Genomic DNA, 19,447 nt, shown 5'->3' on the forward strand with positions numbered 1-19,447 from the left:
TCTTTGAAAACTGGCTTCCTACCCTAGAATTCCTGAGAATGCTTGCAAATTTAAAGCAGGAAAATAAATGTTAAAACACAAAAACACTGTTAAATGCTCCCAGAGTTAGTCTTCATCTTATATCTATATATATATTTATATATGCACACGCACTTTTTGGTCTTTTTTTAAAAGTTTTTAATTTTTTCCCTTTAAGCTTGTGATGGAAGAACATTTTAGCTTTTCATTTTTTAAATATGTCATATCCCTCATTATGTCTTGTAAACAAGAGGGGCTCTAGCACCCGGCTTTCACCGTAGTATCGTAATGAACTCAACAAATCCAAAGTGCAGGCAAAGGGACCGTAGGGCAGGTTGGGAGAGAGTGATAACACAGTAGTGAACCTGCTTGTGTGTCAAGTCACATATTGGAGCACATAACTATTTTCTAGGCCATGAGGTGCAGTATTCCGATGTCCTCCCAGCTCAGAGCTTTTTTTTAAATAGTTTGTCCTGCATGCTTTCAACACTGAGGCCCCAGAGACAAATACAGCTGTTTTAGGAGCAGGCATGTGTAGGGGCTGCAAGGGAAACTTAACTGGCAGGAATGGGGGAAACATTTTACTTCAACTTAAAAGATACAATGACAAAGGGAGAAAAAGGGAAACACTTAAAAGTTCCACATATGCTGCAGATTCTGAAGGTTGAATACGCAACACCTGTCTATGTTTACCACTCAACTTCACAGCAAAGTTACAGGCAGATGTAAATGCAGTAATCCCCTTATTTAGTCTTCCTGTGAAACCGAGTTCATGTACAGAATTCACAACTCCTCCCTTTCTACATAAATGTGAGGAATTTTTTGCTTTAATTTTGCTATCAATACTTATGCTTATATAGCAGACACCACTGATTTTTTTTAAATAAAACTGCTGAAGGAGAAAGAATCTTCTGTTGTGATCCTGTACATTATGATCTGCTACTTCCAAGTACCGGAGTTATGTAGGTATTTGCTGGTACAGAATATTGCAGCACTTTTGTTATTCAGTATAATGCAGTGCTAGTAAAAATCCAGAGCTAAGTTCTAACACTTCAAAGAATAATGCCTCCTTCTCCCTGTTCTTATCCTGTCTGCCCATCTTCAAAATTGCTTTGAGTAAAGGCAATGTTTGCTACGGCTTTCTTCACAACAAGCAATTCTGTCCCAGTGCACACACTGGCAATCTTCTGAATTAAGTACAGGTCTCCCCTATCCTGCCCAGAGTACTACTACTGTACACTGTTGTTTAAAAAAATAAAACAATAACAACATCAACAACAACATCAACAACATACAACCTTTCTTTAAATACCGACAATAAAAAGCAACAGTACAGGGAAAAGTAAAAATAATAAAGGTGCAATACTTTATAAACAAAAGAAGTCTTTGCTAGTTATATGCCTGCCTAAGCAAAGCCTAAGCAAGACATACACAGGAAATACACAGAGAGAAAAAATGCTCAAAGTACACACTGGTTTAAGAACATTCGTAAGTAAACGTTTCTGTCAGTGATGGTCTGGTGCTGTAATACACCTAGGCCTGGCACAGGTAACGCTCACTATGGAGAAAGGAGAACAAAAGTTGCTGCATGTGCTTTCACAATACAAGATAGGCCAGCAAACTACTGACATTTTAGTTTTGCCACAAACAGCAGACCACTTAAGAAAATACAGTTAGGCCTGAATTTTGGTGGATTTTCCATGAAAGGATAAAGAACCTTAGTATGCAGACTTGAGGAATAGCTACAGGATTTGGTTCTTAAGGACTGCAGAAGCTTCAACTATTACATAGGTCTTTGTCACAAAGAAATGTGATGCCCATTACCCCCTGGTGTCCCCCAAAAGGTGAAAGGCCTTGTCATAAAAAGTAAGCTTGGGTTCACTCAAAAAGTCTCATTAGAGACACAAATACACTTATAGGCAAAACAGATCACCCCCCTCCCCACCGTCAAAACCCTGAACTCCCACACTGGCACCCCTCTCACCAAATCCTTAGGATATGGCAGTGTTTTGCTCTATGACAGGGTCAGAACAAGATCTGTACTGCACTGAATACCCTGCTAAAATAAAAATACCACCAACTGACAGATTTTAACACAGGTCAATTTGACTTTGCACCAGTCACAGGCACCATCATTATTCAGTTTAAGAGTCTAGCCAGGTAGGTTGCTGACCAACAGCAATGCAGCTTTCCAAGACAAAAATGCACACACACGCACACAATCATGCTCACATACACGCTCTCACAGAAACACACACACACACACACACACACACACACACACACACGGGGCAGTTACATGTGCCAGAACATACTGGTATATATCAACCAGCCAATCACAAAGTGTTTTTTTTCCTTTTTTTTGTTTTTTAAAGTGAGGCTCCGTCAAGTCTTCCCCTCCCACCCCACCCCACCCCCAATTCTTTTGAACCCTGCCCCTTCCCGACATAGTAGACCTAAGGACGGAAACACACCCAGTGCAAACAAAGTTAAAAAGCTATTTTTCAGTATATATGTTTCTTAGCAACAACTTCCGTATAACATGAAAAAGTGAAAAACTAGAAACTAATTTTTTTAATTTTTTGTGTTTAGATTTGAATGGTATGTGTACTTGCTTCACATTGTCTTTCTAAGTTGGCGTTCATGATTCAAGTATTTCAAGAGTGATATGTTCTCTTTTTGGATTCATATTCCAAACGAAAAAACTGAAGTTATAAGGGAGGCAACTATGTGCTCAGACAGTCCTGTCAATGACCCACCTTTTTTTCTCTCTCCATTTTCTTTTTTCCTTTTAAAATGTATTTATTGCAAGTTGAAAAAAAAGAAAAGGTCAAGTTAGTGCTGCTGCTGTTCCAAAAAAGGTCACGAGGTCAGAGTTGAAAGTTTTAAGTTCAGATTGAATCCGACCCTCCGCCTAGAAGGTCTCCAGGTAGTAAGGGAGCAGGACTTCCCATCCTGTGGGGATCTTCTACACTCTGAACCCCCCACAAGCTTGAAGAGTAATTTGGGGAGGCCCATAATGAAGCACCAGCAAGGTCACCCCCACTGCTGCTGCCACCACCGCTGCTCCACTGCCCAAGCCCTGTTGACCCACCAAAAAGATTCAAAGCAGGTCCAACTGGATCTGTCTGATTCTGTCCTGTCTCTAGAGACTGCCAGCCTGCTGCAGGTGTGCTGGGTGTTGCTGCAGGTGTAGAAGGCTGAGCTTGTGCCAGAAAGCGACTAACCTCCTCGTCTGTGGCAAACTCAGCCAAGATGGTAGTGTTTCCCAAAACACACCTAAAAAAATAGGGTAGAATGAACAGAAACAAAAGTTAACAGAAAAAATATCCCAGAAACATGAGCCAAATCCACAGTTTAACATTGCAAAGAATATATATACGGTATATGGTTCAACAAAGAAAATTAGTGTGAGCGGCAGAACAATATATAGTGCCCTCATCCTTACTACATTTGTTTTTTATTTGTTTTCCAGAATATTGGTTTTTTCTTTAAAAGAAGAAAAAATGGTTTAAACATGTATGCATATTTTTGCAAAAGTTTTTCCAAATTTGGAAGCTGATATACAAACGAGAATAGTGGTAAGAGTCGCAAATATTCATACTGGCGCCCTCTCATTTGTCCAAATATCAGTGTACTTTTGCAAGGCAAGTAAGACCCAGTTTGTAGCCTATTGCAAGCAGAGTCATGGTCACCTCACAAATGTGCAAGTCCACTGCTTCCCCCAAGAGCCCACAAACTTATGGCAGCAACAAAATTTGCGTGTTCCTCGTGTACCCCAGCAGACAGCCCTCTTCCCCAGAGTGAGGGAGAAGAAACTCATGAGAGCAAGGCAAAAGAAGAGCACAGAAGATAAGGAAAGGCTAGTAAAGAACATGCCTGCCCAGAATAGATGCAGTGCAAATGTGAAACTTCAGAGGTGTATAGTCAGATCTCATCCACCTGGGGTAACTGAACCAACTACAACCATTCCTCCCCCAAATGCTTCCCTTTTTATTTACATATGGGAATCCAAGATTTGATTTTATCAAACCAGGATCAAATGGTGCTTTGATATACTAGTTTATTAATTAACTATGGTTAGATAAACCAAAATTTCCTGTATTCAGATGAAATTGGAAGCTGCAGTTTTTTAAAAAAGTGAGAGAGCTTTAAATTTCCCTTGACCCCTCCCATGCAAAGTAGAGAGAAGGAAGAGCAGAGGGAGCATATAAATCTTGGGCTTGCTGTAGCTCAAGTAAGTAACAACAAACTATGCTTTGCCATGCCTCAATCAGGTCATAATCAAAGCTTTGACTTATTTAATCTCTTCTCTATTCTCACTCAAATAATTAACCAAACTGAAATATAATTAGATACGGGAATGAGAATACTAACTGAACATCCTTTTGAGATCCAATTTAAAATATTTCAAGTTAACAGAAATATTTCAAAAGCTTTTAAAAAGAGGCACACCATTACCTGACATATTTTTGTTTGCTTTTTCAGTTTGCCAAACTAGTGGAAGGCCACAAAATGGACTTTGCCTGGAGGTGAGAACAGTTCAGCCAGATAACAGAATATGCCTCTACCTGCATAAGAGCCCTGCTGGATCAGAGAAAGGACTGTCTAGTCTAGCATACTTGGTGTCCGTGCTTCTCCCCTGGGCTCCCCTGTCCAGGGAAAGGTGAAGACCAAGGGAGAAACTCCAGTGCCAGCCAGAAATGGCATGCACAAGCTCCTTTTGCTGCCGCACAAGTCAACTGTGAGACAGGGAACTGTTGCTGTTGCACTACTGCGCAAATCAGCTGTCCGGCTTCTATTTCACTTCATAAAGCATTTGAGCTCTTTGCGGCAGCAGAAGCCGACTGGGTGTCTTCCTGTAGGCCTTCCTGTGGGCTCCGGGAGAGAGCTTCCTCGTGAAAAACACAGAGCTCTTCCTCAGAACTGGCCAAGTCTGCCTCCTTGGCCAGGGAGGCAAGAGGAGAGGATGGAAGAGCATTAAAAGAAAGAATATTACAAGGAAAAAGAAATTAAATAAGAAATGGGGAAATGCAAAGTAAAAGAAAACAAATGAGAATAGAAAAATGTGCTGGGTCAGGAGCCTTGCAGCACTAGAGATCTATCTGACCAACTTGAGAGGCAAGACCAGTCTGGCAAAAGTGGGGATGGCACCTCCCCCAGCCAAGGATCCTCAACTGACCCTGCCTGTCCAGCCAGATGGGATGAGGCATCCCAGTGTAAGCGCTGCCCCTGCAGGAGCCCCTGGGGGAAAAAACTATTTAATGCCATTTCAAATCTGGGCACTAGGCAAACAAAACACATTACTGGGCTACTCTTGCACACAAGACTTCCATCCAGATGGGCAGGGTATAAATAATAAATTAATTATTATTATTATTATTATTATTATTATTATTATTATTATTTACTGACAAAATGAGGTTGCAAATGGTCAGGAAAGGTTGTTGGTATAACTCACATGTGCAGTGCAGTCTGGGCCTTGGCTGCCTCCTGCTTGGTGCTGTATCGGATAAGGGCGGTGCCTTGGGTCAGGTTGAGATGGAATGTCAGCAGCGGACCATGCTGCATGCAGATGGTCCTCAAAGTTGACCCATCAATCTTGGGAAGAACAGATTGGAAATAACAAAGACAAACAGCAGGTTTATTGGGGTGGGGAGGTAAGTATTTTCATTTGTGAATATACCTGAAATAGTATTGTTAAAATACAAACAAAAAATCTCAGGTAATTATTGTAAATGTCACAAGAGAAATAAACTAAGCTCCAAATACAGTGGTACCTCTAGTTACGGACTCGATCCATTCCGTGGTGCCATTCGCACCCGGAAAAGTCTGTAGAGTGCTGCTTCTGCACATGTGTGATGCGCGCAGAACGCTTCTGCACACACACGCGGAGCGAGACCCGGAAGTATACACTTCTGGGTTTGCTGTGTTTGCAAGCCAAAAAGATGCAACATGAACCTAATGCAACACGAGGTATGACTGTACTGATGAGAAAGCATGGTGTCTCAGCAGACACAAACAAAAGCTGAAGGAACCTTACAGGTCTTTGTTTTTGGCAGCAGTGCTGGAAACATTCTGTGGTTTCGCTATGAAAACATAAGAGAAAAAACTAGCCATTCTGCCTAGCGTCTGATAGCATCTTTAAAAAAAACTCCAAACACTATGTTTTGCAATTACAAAATTGCTTACTTACCTAACTAACTAAAACAAGCACTGCAATTAATTCACAATCCAATAAAAAATAAGCTGAAAATGTGGTTTACAGTAGGTCTCTCACATGTCCTAAACACACTGTCATACTAGTTAGCTTGTGTTGCTGCATAAATACAATATTTATTTAAAACAATCAACAATGCAGAATAGTCTAGTTTCAGTAATGAAAAGGAAGCAGAAGACAGAAATACCTGCGGAGTGAGATTGTGAAGAACCAGCCAGTAGCTGGGACGAACAGATCCACCATCACTCCAGGTAGAGGCTGCAAATGATTAAACAGTAAGCATGATGAATTTGGATGTTACCTACTTCAAAAATTATCTTAAACAGAAAAACAGAATGAATTCTGTGCTTTATAGAAACCATTTCACTTGCCACATTTAACATGAAAGACAGGGTTATTCAAGTGGTCACATACGGATTCTGCAGTTGCACAAAGTAACATTCAGAACTTTCAAAAGATAAGACCACACTCAAAGGAGTATGGCTTCTACCTTCCCAACAATTTCCTGTTACAGCAGCTATGTAAAGAAACATGAGATGGAGGTCAAAATGACATTTGCAGTTATAGTATCAGGTGGAACTATAGCTGCTGAGGATCAAACCATGACAGGAATGCAGAACTGAGAAGACAAGATGAGATGTTTTGCCTGGGAGATGACCCCTGGCTGGAACACATACAGGAATCAACACTAAAGAGGACACATTCTCAGATGGGTGGGTGACAGTTCTCAAGGCCATTGGCCCCAGAACCAGTGTCAGCAGCCACCCAAATAAGGCAGGAGTGGGGAACCTTTTTCAGTCAAAGGAGGACATTTCCTTCTCGGCAATCTTCCAAGGGCCACATGACAGTGGGGGTGGATCCAGAGGTAAAAGTGGATGGAGCAACAAATGCAAATTTTTAGCTTTTGTGAGTTAGTTTCTACACACAGTCACATAATTCTGTCTATCCTCCCCCCAGACATTCAAGTGACATTAGCAGAGTTCAAGGACACATTGCAGCCTAGCAAAAACATTTGGGGTGTTAAGCACAACCAGTGAAGGTTACTGCCTGGGGAAAGTTCCAAGGAAAAGACAGAGAGGCCTGGAGTGCAGAATTCAACCCCTGGGGCTGAGGTGCCTCAATCCTGCAATAGGTTTCAAGCTCAGCCAGAGGACAGGAGATGCACAAACTTCTACCAGAATCAAAAAGAGCACATGGGGTGATGTGTTGGAGACAAGTGAGGCTTTGCCACACTGATACAGAAGCCCAATGCTGCAACTTAGTCTGAGTGGATGCAATAAGTAGGCAGTCATCTATCTATGGTACGATCAAAATCCCTTACTGACAGAAGTGTGCAATGAGGACAGTTCTAAATAGCTCTAAAACTTTGCAGTCCTATAGAGAAGCTGCAGTCACTCAGAGCAAAGTGAGGCAAACAGCAAAGTTTTGGCTGAAAGGCTATATAAAAGTAAGCATCTTCCAAATCTGTGGATGTAGACAGGTCTGACATGAAGGATGCTTACATTCACTTAAAAGAATTTGACAAGGGTTACCATCCTGCACATCTTTGGACTTATGACACATCAAAGTCCTGAAGGTCCAGAAGTGGCCAAAGACCTCAGTCTTCTGGGGATAGCAAAATGCTTAAAAAATGCTAACTGCACAAGGCACTGAGTATCAGTTTATCTCTTTTCAGAGGAAGATTTTGGTATTTTCCTCTAAAAGAAGGGCCTGAAGTTTAGAAAAGAAAAGCACATCTGGGTGTCATGGACTGGATGTTGAGTGGTGGGGGGAACCAGCTGGGGAACCTCCAAGACTCAGAGCCCAGGGATTGGTGGTGGCACGATGATGAGTGGTCAGAGGGAGCAGACAGGAAGGAGGTGTAAGAAGCTGAAGAGGAAACAGGGCTTAGTGAGCAGAAAGAGTCCAGAATCAGAGGCAGAAGTGAAGGCTGGAGAAGTTAACAGTGGTTAACAGCCATGGTTGATGTAAAGGGCAAGTCAATTCCCATTCCCAATTCCCAGTGTAGTAAGCAAGCTAGGGAAGACCTCCATAGGACAACTGACCTATCGGTTCAATGATACAGTCTCTGCCATCAACAACATGAGCAGAACTGAAGTGGAACAAAGTTGTGTAGCCTGTGCTGCTTTGGAGACTTTGACCTTAGCAACGAAGGCAAAGAGAGCCTGCTTCAACAACATTCCCTATGCCTGAAACAAGTGATTTTGTGTGTCTGCCTAGTGAAACACAGACAGCTGGAACCACACCCATTACAGGTCCCTCACCAAATTAAGGAGGTAGTCTGCCACCACAAATTGAACACGTCTTAAAAAATGCCAGTTGCACCACAAGAACCTGTTTGAGAGTGAGGCACACACTGTTCCAGAATTAGCACATTTTTTTTAAAAAATCCACTGTAGAGAAAAAAGGTGAAAAAGATGAAGTGAAGGAAAAGAAGGGCCTAGCTCATATGCTCTCTCAGGGGTAAGTGAAAGTTTCTCTTGCTGCAGTGACCAGAAAAAATGGGAGCCACACTGACCTTTTTTGAGTGTGCACACTGAGGGTTAAGCTTTCCACCCAAACCCCTTCAAGAAAGTGCTAAAGGCTGCTTTGTGAGGATGAAGTCTGTGGATCTGCACAGACAACATGAAGAACTGTACCTTCTTGAGACCCCACCCACAAACTATTCAATACATGTTCCTTGTCAACTTTCAAGGACCTCTTCTGATAGGAAGTGTCTAGCTGTATCTCCCTCAGTTTCCTCAGCAGTTTCTGACAAACATCCCATAGCCCTTTTAAGAGAGAAATATAACATCCTCTTTTTCCCATTGAGCAATTATAACATTCTCTCACCTAAAGGTCTTATCATATCCAGACTACCGGTAGTAATGCTGTGGAACTTGTTCATGGGCCAAGCAATAAGAATGATAGGAAATTCTACTCACCAGAGGCAAGCCTTGAATCCTGTGCCCCCCACCCCCTGAGTGAGCGGGGTGCTGTGCTGCTCCAGGGAGAGGATGGTTTTGGATTACTCAGACCAGGAGGTGGGCGGGGTAGCCCTGTAGTGTTTCTTGAGGAAATATTGTTTCTCCACTTGTTGGAGAGATGAGGGGGATTGGGTCCTATAGGATCTGGGGACCATGTTGATTTGTAATCACTGAACTTTGCTACAACAGAGGAAAAGAAAAGCCAATAAATTAGTGATAGTTAATACACATAACACAGATCATCATAATTTTAGTTTTTGCCAACAGTCTGTTGAAGTATATTTGCATGAGATCCAGGTTACACGCTTTTGCGACAAAATAGTACACGGATCTGAAAAAGCTTCACCAGGGAGTTATTTAATACGTAAAAAAAAAAAGTTACACTGAGGAAAAATCCCAGGCAACTATCTATTGTACAAAACATTGTTATATATGCTTAAATATCTCAATGTTTTCCATCTACAATATAAAATGTGAGTTAGGTACATTGAGTATGGAAACTAGATACCTGAAGTGCTATGAACATTTGTGAAGGAATTGTCAGAGGCACTGTAGGGCCAGGCACCAGGTGAAGGCAGCGAGGTGTTGAGGGAAGAATTAGACCCTATGGCATAATAAGGAAAGGTAAAGAAAAATATTATAGCATAATAAAGAATTTACGTGACAACTGACATTTCTAGCAATGACAATGAATGGTAGAAGCCTACTGCAGATCCATGTATTTAGCCTTAACATAAATTAAACCATAGCAACATCTGCATCTTCAAACCTTAGAATAGAATACAGAGCAAAATAGGATTATTTGTATTTGCCTACTGCTATTAATACAGGACAGGGGCATTTCCAGAGGGAAATTGCTAAGTGCAAACAGGGTTTTAATTCATTCTCTTCGTTCACCAATGCTTACCCTCCAGATAGATATTTTCCTATTTCCCCCTCCAGCTAAGTCTAAAACTGCAACTAAGACTGGCTGGGGAGGGGGAAGGGGCCTGGCAGAAGAGGTTATAAGGAAAAATAATTGGCTGTGTAGAGAGATTTGCCACCCTCAATTTTGCTGATTCTCCCCTGCAAATGTATCCCTGCCCCAACTTATAATCAGCAAACATGTATTTGCTGATCCAACTTGTTATTCCAGTTATAATAGTTGCAAGGCAAACAAAAATTGTATTATGTAATAAATAAACCTGTGGTGTTGTCCCGCAGAAGTTGGTGATCAGTATCTACAATGGGGGATGTGGCTGTACCCCCCAGCACACTTCCTGGGGTCACATAGGGATCAGATTCAGGGTCAATGTTTGGAATACCTTTCCATGGCACTCCTGGCTGAAACTCTGAAACATAACAATAATCATACAATATTTCAAATGAAATATTCAAGACTTAATTTAAAGTTGTTAAATTCTTCCAACAAAGATGAGGTGTCCAAGAATGTGTGGTGTCAAGTTTCTAGTTCTGGGATCTTGGGAGATCAGTTTGAGAGTGCAGATAATGTTATTAGAGGAATCTAATCACAAATGTAAAGGCATACATGTGTTTCCTAGTCCCTTATTAGCTCTTCCATTCCTTCCTACCCGTTTAAAAATAATAATTAAAATGTTATTCTACATTCTGATAAAAAAGAATACAAATTAATATTGCTACTATGTGTGTGCATGTAGTCAATCAGTCACATTATTATTATTTTTTGTAGCCAATTGCCATTACAATATATATCCCAAAAAATAAAGATGCCAATTCAAGAGTAGGCTTAAAACACACCCTTTTTCAAAATTCGGGGTGCTGGTGGGGGAGAGAGACAATGTTTGGTGAAGTCTCAGAAATAATTAAATTGCTGTACAGCCGTACCTCGTTTTGCAGCCAGGATCAGTTTCAGAGCCCTGGCTGCTAGCCGAAAAGGACGCAGGACAAAGAGTCGCGTCTGCGCACTGAGCCGTTAGCGCATCTGCGCATGCGCGATTTAGCGCTTCTGCACATACTCAAGAGGCAAACTCAGAAGTAACCTGTTCCAGTACTTCCAGGTTTGCTGCGGACGTTCGCCAGAATGGACGCTAGACAAGGCGGACGTTCGCAGAGGTATTACTGTATAACATTCCCAGTGGTCAAGAGTAGGGTGTTACTGTTCAGTGTAGCAACTTTATCCTAACCCTAAACCTCTCCAAAAATAAATTATACAAAATTAAAAAGTGCTTAGTTCATGTCATTTATACAGACCAAATAAGTTTGATTTCTTTAAAATGGAGTTTACACCTCTGAAACAAGTTTTACACAACCTGACACATGCAAATGATCCAAAATCTGAAAAAACCCTCTTACAATGCATGTTTGCACAGCACCAGTCTGCTGTGCATAGAAATCCACTGATAGCAGTGACACATTGATAGCAGTAATAAATTTTATTTTCATAAGCTGGGATGTAACATCTATGAACAGTTTTCAAGGACACTGAAATTACCTGGAGGCCAACTGGCATTGCTGGATTTGCTTCCAATCTTACTTGTTGGTGGAGATTTGGCAGGTAACCAACTATCTCCAGCAGGACCCGTGTGGCTGCCCAGTGGGTCGCCAGGGATTATATCAAATTGGTTATAGGGCGATGCCCCTCGTACTTTTCCAGGGGGCACAATCGTCCCTGGAAAGCAGAGGAAAAATATTATTTTGACAAAAGGACATCATGGTAGCAGCTGAAGCAGGGCTCAAACATAACATAAAAGCAGAATGGCAATTCATACCAGTTTCACTGTAACAATAAAGCCACTAGAGGAAGGGTCACCAACTTGTGGGAGCCAGTGGGCATGTTTGGAATTTTGTGAAAGTGTTGTGGATGGCAGTCACAAAATGACTGCTGTGGAGGTGTGGCATAAGACAAAATGGCTGCCATGGAGGCATATAGGAGAGGACACACCAGTGCAAACAGGGACTAAGTTGGAAGAGTGAACAGTCTCTCATGCATTGTGGAATTTGGAGGGGATATTTACCAAGACCTTTCATGGGTACTACAAGAAGTACTGAAGGGCAAACTAGTGCCCGAGGGCACCACATTGGCAACCCCTGCACTAGAGTAAAAGAGAAAATAGCATATATAATGTAAGAATAAGATACAAAATTAGAAGCCTTTTTTAAGAAAAGGTTACCAGAACAAAAAGCCCATTATGATTTGTTCAGATTTATATATTACCTTTCCAAAGGCATTTGCATTGCTAACAGTGGCTTAGAACAATTAAAATACAACAATCTCACAGCAAAACAACAATATAGGAGAAGCTGCTGACCTAGTGTTTCACTAGAGGCAAAAAGTAGCAATATAAATATACCCTGTAAAATCATTTTTGATAACATAAGCTGGAATCTCTCACCATTTTTGTGCATATTGGCATCTTGGGAAGCTACAGATGGCAATCCATCCATCATAGAAGTCCACTGTTTAAAGCGAGATTCTGTTCCAGTTTCTTTCCCTCCTACCATGCCATAATCCATGCCACTCGAACCAAAACCTATGAAAAACCAATGACAACTTGAGGGCCAAGGGTTTCCCACCCCTGCTTTAAGCTAAATTGCTTTATAATTATGTTTTTAAACCATATAGATGGCTGAGATGATGCAAACCCTCATTGCTACAAGGCTGTCTTAATGTCTAATGCTTTTGTACAAATACTTTTTGTAACATGATATCCTGCAATAAGCAAGGCTGTTTGAAAATAAAGTACACTCTGCAAAGAAGAAACGGAAGCTAGAGTTCTATGTAGCAAGAATGATTCAGCAATTCAACTGACACAAACAACAAATCCAGTATTTGAGTTTGGTACACAGATCCTTAGTGCATAAGAAATCAAAGCAGATCATAGGGTTTTAGCTATTTACAGTACTTACCTGAACTATATCCAGGGATTTGCCCTTTGGTTGGTATATCTGAGAGACTCACATTCAGACCACCAGGTACTATGCTGTCTAAATGTTTAGGCCCAACTGGATGGGATGGAGAATGTTTCATGCCAGGTTGCCTCTGTTGTGGCTGAAAGGCATTCACCATACGGGCAATCTGCAGTTAATGAAATAAAGAAGAATTTGTTTATCTTAGTACAAACAAGTGATTATATTTTGAACAGTGCATTAGTTTCAAGCAATAATAAAGCTTTAATAACATATTCTTGGTATATTGCTAGGCTTTATTGTACACCTTATGCATACATTACTGATTCAATATTGTACCTGCTGTTCTTGCTGTTGTCGTACTACTTGGGAAATCTTTCTTTGACTCTGTAACAGTTGTTGCTGTTGTTGTTGTTGCTGCTGCTGCTGTTGCTGGAGGATGAGTTGACAAGCCTGGAAGGCAAGTAGAGGAGATAATGAAGGACTTTATTTATAGGCATTAACTGCTGGCAAATGAGCACTGTCCAGCAGATATGACTAGCATTGTAAGTTTTTTTATAATAATATAATGGTTTTTTATAATAAAAGAAACTTACCATGAACATTTTAGACTAGGGATGAGCGCCGTGGCTTCCCTTTTACATCTAATTAGAAATAGCGGGATGATCCACACCAAGTACTTAAAGGACATCTAACACACATTTAAAGCATATGACTCACCTGCCAAAAAAGTCCTGGGAAAGTCATGTGGTTTAAATGTATGGTGGGCCTCTGCCCAGTGCTTCTAGTATTAAGCTTGATTTATTGTAAAGATAAGTACAAGTCATTTGTAGAAAGTGTCCCCTCCCCACAACTGCATATGACTTATATGTGCCTTTTCAACCACTAAGTATATATTTCCACAGATCTGAAGTACAACATATTCCCAAGAAGATTAAATCTGCAAAAACAGTCATAGGAGTATGCAAAATTCAGTCAGCTACTGTAGTAGGATAGTTACTTACAAGCTGAAATTGGGGGATCTGCGGAAGTTGGCTCAACATAGCGATCTGCTGAGGAGAAAGCTGGGGATTCATGTTGAAAAGACCTGGGTTCAGACCACTGTTAGGAAATTGCTTGAGCATGGAGGCAGAAACCTTAATAAAAAGTGCAAAGGAATACACAAGTCAAACCAGAAACTGACAGAACTGCAGGTCTGTATGCAAAAGCAATATGTCTCTTTTGAAAACAGAAAATGTGTGATCTTAATCATAATGAAATTGAACATCAACAAATATTGCAACAAAGGAAAAGTGAACATAAAGGACAACACATATAGGAATATGATGTGAGTACAGAAAGGAATAAATTACTTGAGTTGGCTAGTTTTTGTTTGGCTGAAATTTTGAACAATGCACAAACATTTTGTACATTTAAAGAAAACAGATTGAGTTTAATATAGAATATGATTCTGGTGTTAACATATTCTATTTCAGTTTGTGGCAGGGCCCTAGTGGATGAGTAGCTTTAACAGTACATCATACAGAAATGTGTGCATGTATATGTACACACCCACCCACACCATTTGAAATGGGGTGCAAGGAGAAGAGACTAACGGAGACTGCAGTGCACAAAGGAGGAGGAAGGAGCAACTTGCTCCTCTGAGGAAGATGAGCTTTTTCTGAATGTGCAACAAGACAGAACATTATATAGAGCTCTGACAGAGCGAGGTCATTGCTAGCCTCTCTTCTCCTCAGCTACATCCTTTTTACACTTTAGGATGAACTAAGGAGTGGGGGCACCATTGGTTCAGTACACGTAATGTTAAACCACAGTTGATGTTTACCTATGGATTTAACATGAATTAGCTGCATCAAAAGCAACAAAATGCATGTTTTGGCTTGTTGTTATGTAGACTTGGGCTCATGGTTTGTTTTCTTCAAGGGACTATGAGTGGTACCCCAAAACCAAATCTTGGCTACCAATCATAGTTTGCTGCTCCCAACATGAAGCAGGAGAGGAGCTAAGCAGAGACCTTTGAGAAGCATGCACCAGCACACTGCTTGCTTGTGTAAAGCCATAATTAAACACAGCTCACCTACCCACCTATTAGAAAACTTTCTAGGATAGCAATCCACACCCAACTAGGCTGCTTTCCCTTACTTAGGTTCAAAGTCACACATCCCCTCTACAAGGACTTCTCCCTCTCATCAAAAAGCACCCATCAATCTCATGCCCCCACTGCACTCTCATAAATACCAATTAAAACAAACTGAAAGTGGGTGGCACTCTCACTCTTGTATGGCACATTTGGATTTCCTTGTCACATGTTTCAAACTGAAACCAAATACTTCTAACATCAAAAATCAACAGCAGAAAACAATGAATGCAGATGAAGAAAAAGCTTATGCCATTAGAAAGAAGACTGCAAAAAGGCACTGTACCTGCTCTTTAGCGCCTGATGAGCCATACAAAATATGTAGCTTTGGGAAACAGACTAAAGCCTCCACCTGGTCTGCTCAAATCCAACTCCATATGTGGAACAACAAACTATCTACAAAGAAACTTTTAAAAATTGTTTACCTGGGGAGAAAGAAATTGGGGAGGCACTTGTGCCCGGATATTAGGTGAAGGGTTTAGTGGTTGCACTGGTGGGTGCATTCCTCTCGATTGTGCTGTGCTGTTTCCAAACAGACCTTGATTGCCACCCTAAAAATGAATGAAAGAAAGAAAGAAAGAAAGAAAGAAAGAAAGAAAGAAAGAAAGAAAGAAAGAAAGAAAGAAAGTCAAATCAGGTCAAGAGTGTAGTTGTTTATATATGTTAGTTGGAGCCTGGGGTTAATATAACTATGAGAATTTGTAACATGCTAATGATAGTCACACTTATTTCATCTTGATTCATTTGCCTGGCATTTCTTTCAAACTCATTCCCTTCTAAGAGGTTTGATTGTATGCCATACACATTTTAAAGAGGAGAAAAGAAGGTGCAGAGAAAAGATAAGTAATGTTTATATTTAAAGGGATTTGTCTTTTGTGTTTGAATACTGTAGACAGCAGTATTTATTACATATTACATATAGCAGAAGAAAAATTTAAGAACTACCTAACATGACAGACTTCATTGTTTTTAGCTGCTTGTTTATTTAATAATGGAAAGTTACTCAAAGGTCTTAAGCAGTCCTCAAACTGCATTTAATCATAAACAGTAAAGCAATTCCAATATTCTAAGAGAGAAAGCGCCACTGCTTAGTCAAAACAGCACCATCATATACAAGAGAGAGGTATCAGCAGACTTGGGATAGGAAACCCCAAAACAGCCCAATGGGATCTGAGCATGCTCAGCGGCCATGTAATGCAGACTGTTTGGGGGTGTGGGGAATCGACTCTGAAACAGGCGGGGGTGGTGGTGGACTGGAGTGGCTGGAATTCAGAACAGGGAACACAGCACACTGCAACATTTTGTGCCAGGTGTCTCTTGCATATTCTATTTGTAAACAAATTCCAATAGAAGTGCCCCAGTCCCTTTGCAAGGATACATTCATGATACATATTAACCTTAGAAAAGCATTATTTGTAGATGCGGTTATAGCTTGTGTTGTTATTCCTAGAGATTTCCAAACTAATTGAATTGTTAGTCTCCTCTTCTGTTTCAAAACTTCTCTAGAATAAGTTAAGAGCAAACACACATACAACTTTAAACAGAGTAACTACTGCATAAATGTAGTATTAAGTTTTAGTGCCAAATTTGTTTTTTTAAAACAAGGGGGGAAGTGTTTATTCTTGCACTGGGTTCCAAAATGTTTATTCCCCGACTTTTAATTACTTTCTTTGAGAAAGTAAACCCACAGACTGTTGTGAGGCATTAGTAAGGGATCAAAGTAACAGACGTAAGCAACATCTTGAATGACTGAAAGGAAGGAATAAAGACTGGTGGGTTCCTGAATTTGAGATTTATCTTACTACATTTTCCATGAAAAAAACGGGTGCAAAAACCAAGCTGACAAGGATTAACTATAGGATGCAGCCAAGAAGTAATATAACCAAGAATGTGACCTCCTTACTTGTCTAGCAGCGAAGTTTTGGGGGTTGAGCCCTGAGCCGATTGCCCCAAGGCAGACGGGTAGTGTGGAACCAGAGGGAGAAAGCTTGTAGTTGGGAGAAGGGGAGAAGGGGGAGCAGGGAGCCTCATCCCCAAGGCACCCATCTTGATTGGAGAAAGGCAAAGTCAGCTGAAGCAGTAAGTAGCCAATCAGCAGGAGTTGGTTAGTGAAGCAACAGAATGCAAGAAGAGAGAGAGTGACCGTGAGTGACCAAGAGTATGCAAAATTAGTATGATTTTAACCATTAAACAGATATGTTCCAACAAAGTACACTACTTACTTTGGAAATATGGACTAAAAGGAGACAAGTCAGAACAATCAATTCAATACTTAAAAACCTTTACCCACAACTAATGCTGCCCTGCTTGTGGAAGTGATAATCTTAAATAAAAGAGGTGCAATATTTCTATTCGCTGACAAAATTTATTTCTTTTCAGGAGATCTACAACTGAGTAACACCTAGAGCAGATGAGGCAAGCAGAAGAATTCAGGCAGGTGAAGAAGAAAGAAATCTCCTCAGAATAATATCTGGGTTCTTGGGCAATTTAAAGATCTTCCATCCAGTATAATATTACAAGCAGTACTTAACTAACACTAGTATGTCCATCTTTCTTACAAAGCAAGAGAATGAACATCCTCACATGGGAGTATTTTGTTACCACAAGCTCTTTAGAACCAAACACAAAAAATAAACACTGATTTATTCGTTTTCTCAGGTTAACATCCTTATCTATCTGTTGTGCACAGTGTCAACCAGCAAGGTCAGTGCAGAATGCTGAAATTCCTCACTCCCGGATCAGAAGAGAAAGACTGACAGTCCATGAAGATGGAGGCAGTTTTGGTGAAGTGCTGTTGTTTTCCGCTTGAGGTTGAATCTGGCTACTCTGAAAAATACAATTCCCTACTGCCTATGTGAGAATTGAGCCATATTTAAGACAGCTTAGGGCTACTTAGCTTCTGCTTCATGGAAATGCTATTTATGTAAATGCAAAAATATGAAATAACCATAAATGTCCCCTCTCTGAGACCTAACTCGGGCTCCCTGAATGCTCATTTCTAGAAATTATATTTCTAAGTTATTCTGCTTCAGTTACCTCTATAATGGCCATTGTCTTTGTCATTCTCCAAAAAACAATAATACAGAAACTCAGTGGTTAAGCACAGGGCTTTTGAATTTGGCTGTTGTTGTTTTTTTACAAGCACAGCTAGATAAAGAAAAAACCCACTATTTCAACAGCCATAGACCAGGCCAAACAGCAAACAAAAACCAAGAAAAGTAGTCTACAAGGGTGCACCAAGTTTTTAAAGCTGTATACCTGATGCAATACCTGAACACTGAAATTCTTGTCTGCTCACACTAGAAGACTTTAGGGATGACTCTGAGCAAATTTATTTTGTTTAAGATTGTGTTGGGATAGAATTTTTAAGGGTCCTTGAGCATTAACCTGATACACTTGATTCCATGGCAATTGCAATTTTGGTTGGAATCCTATCAAAAGGACATGGACCATAGATGTCTGAGATCTTCTCTTCTTTTAAGTAATTAAACAGAGGACATTATGGTTTTGTTATGTCAGGACCAAACTTACCAGAAGCCAGAAAAGAACAACACTAGGTACCATATCAACTTGAGGATCTGGCACTAGTAAAAAGTGAATTACAATGCTGGGTTGATTATTTCTTGTAGTACAGTCGTACCTCGGGTTACGACCACCTCGGTTTGCGAACAGTTCGGGTTACGAACTGCGCAAACCCGGAAGTGTTTTCGCCGCGCGCGCACGCGCATAAGCCGCGCGCGCGCGATCGCGCGAAAATCGCGAAAATCGCGCTTTGCGCATGCGCAAAATGGCGGCGCCCATCGCGCTCGGTTTGCGAACTATTCGGGTTACGAACTGCGATCCGGAACGGATCGCGTTCGTAACCCGAGGTATTACTGTATTAAGAAATGACCCAGTTTGAAATCACTTCCATAAGTGATTAAGTGTTAAGTAAATGAGATACACCTTCTGGCATTAAAAAGCAGATCAGATACCTTGGGTAGAGGGGGTCCATTACAAATGGTTACAAAAATAACCAAATTATGAAATAATTTGATGGCTCGAAAGTTTCTTACTTGTGTTGACTAGAAGTATGTTTCTTCCTTAATTGGCACAGGAATTGGAAACAGGACTTTAAAAAAAGTTTAGCTCTGTCCCAGTATGAGATGGCTCAGTTTGTAGAGTATGAGACTTTTAATCTTAGGGTCATGGGTTCAGCCCCAAGTTGGGCAAAAAATTCCTGCATTGCAGGAGGTTGGA

General features: G+C 40.7%; 1 protein-coding gene across 22 annotated transcripts in view; it reads right to left on the reverse strand.

Annotated features, from left to right (window-relative positions):
• Positions 1–1,301: 1,301 nt before the first annotated feature.
• The window catches only part of TNRC6B (trinucleotide repeat containing adaptor 6B), a 100,755-nt gene continuing 82,609 nt past the window's right edge, over positions 1,302–19,447 (reverse strand). For 18 of the 22 annotated variants that reach the window (XM_035128452.3, XM_035128448.3, XM_035128446.3 and 15 more), the window contains 13 exons: positions 17,112–17,279; positions 15,634–15,759; positions 14,076–14,207; positions 13,411–13,524; positions 13,072–13,240; positions 12,558–12,695; positions 11,657–11,833; positions 10,389–10,535; positions 9,713–9,808; positions 9,163–9,384; positions 6,426–6,496; positions 5,480–5,619; positions 1,302–3,297 (listed from right to left, as the gene is read on the reverse strand). In XM_035128452.3, coding sequence (XP_034984343.2) covers positions 2,910–3,297; positions 5,480–5,619; positions 6,426–6,496; positions 9,163–9,384; positions 9,713–9,808; positions 10,389–10,535; positions 11,657–11,833; positions 12,558–12,695; positions 13,072–13,240; positions 13,411–13,524; positions 14,076–14,207; positions 15,634–15,759; positions 17,112–17,279 — 2,088 coding nt within the window. In that variant the 3' untranslated portion in view covers positions 1,302–2,909. The remainder of the gene's footprint in view (positions 3,298–5,479; positions 5,620–6,425; positions 6,497–9,162; positions 9,385–9,712; positions 9,809–10,388; positions 10,536–11,656; positions 11,834–12,557; positions 12,696–13,071; positions 13,241–13,410; positions 13,525–14,075; positions 14,208–15,633; positions 15,760–17,111; positions 17,280–19,447) is intronic. The other 4 variants (XM_088676636.1, XM_088676635.1, XM_060279807.2 and 1 more) reach the window with 1 other exon arrangement.

Source organism: Zootoca vivipara, chromosome 9, assembly GCF_965207765.1.
Source record: "Zootoca vivipara chromosome 9, rZooViv2.hap1.1, whole genome shotgun sequence".
Lineage (NCBI taxonomy): Eukaryota > Metazoa > Chordata > Lepidosauria > Squamata > Lacertidae > Zootoca > Zootoca vivipara.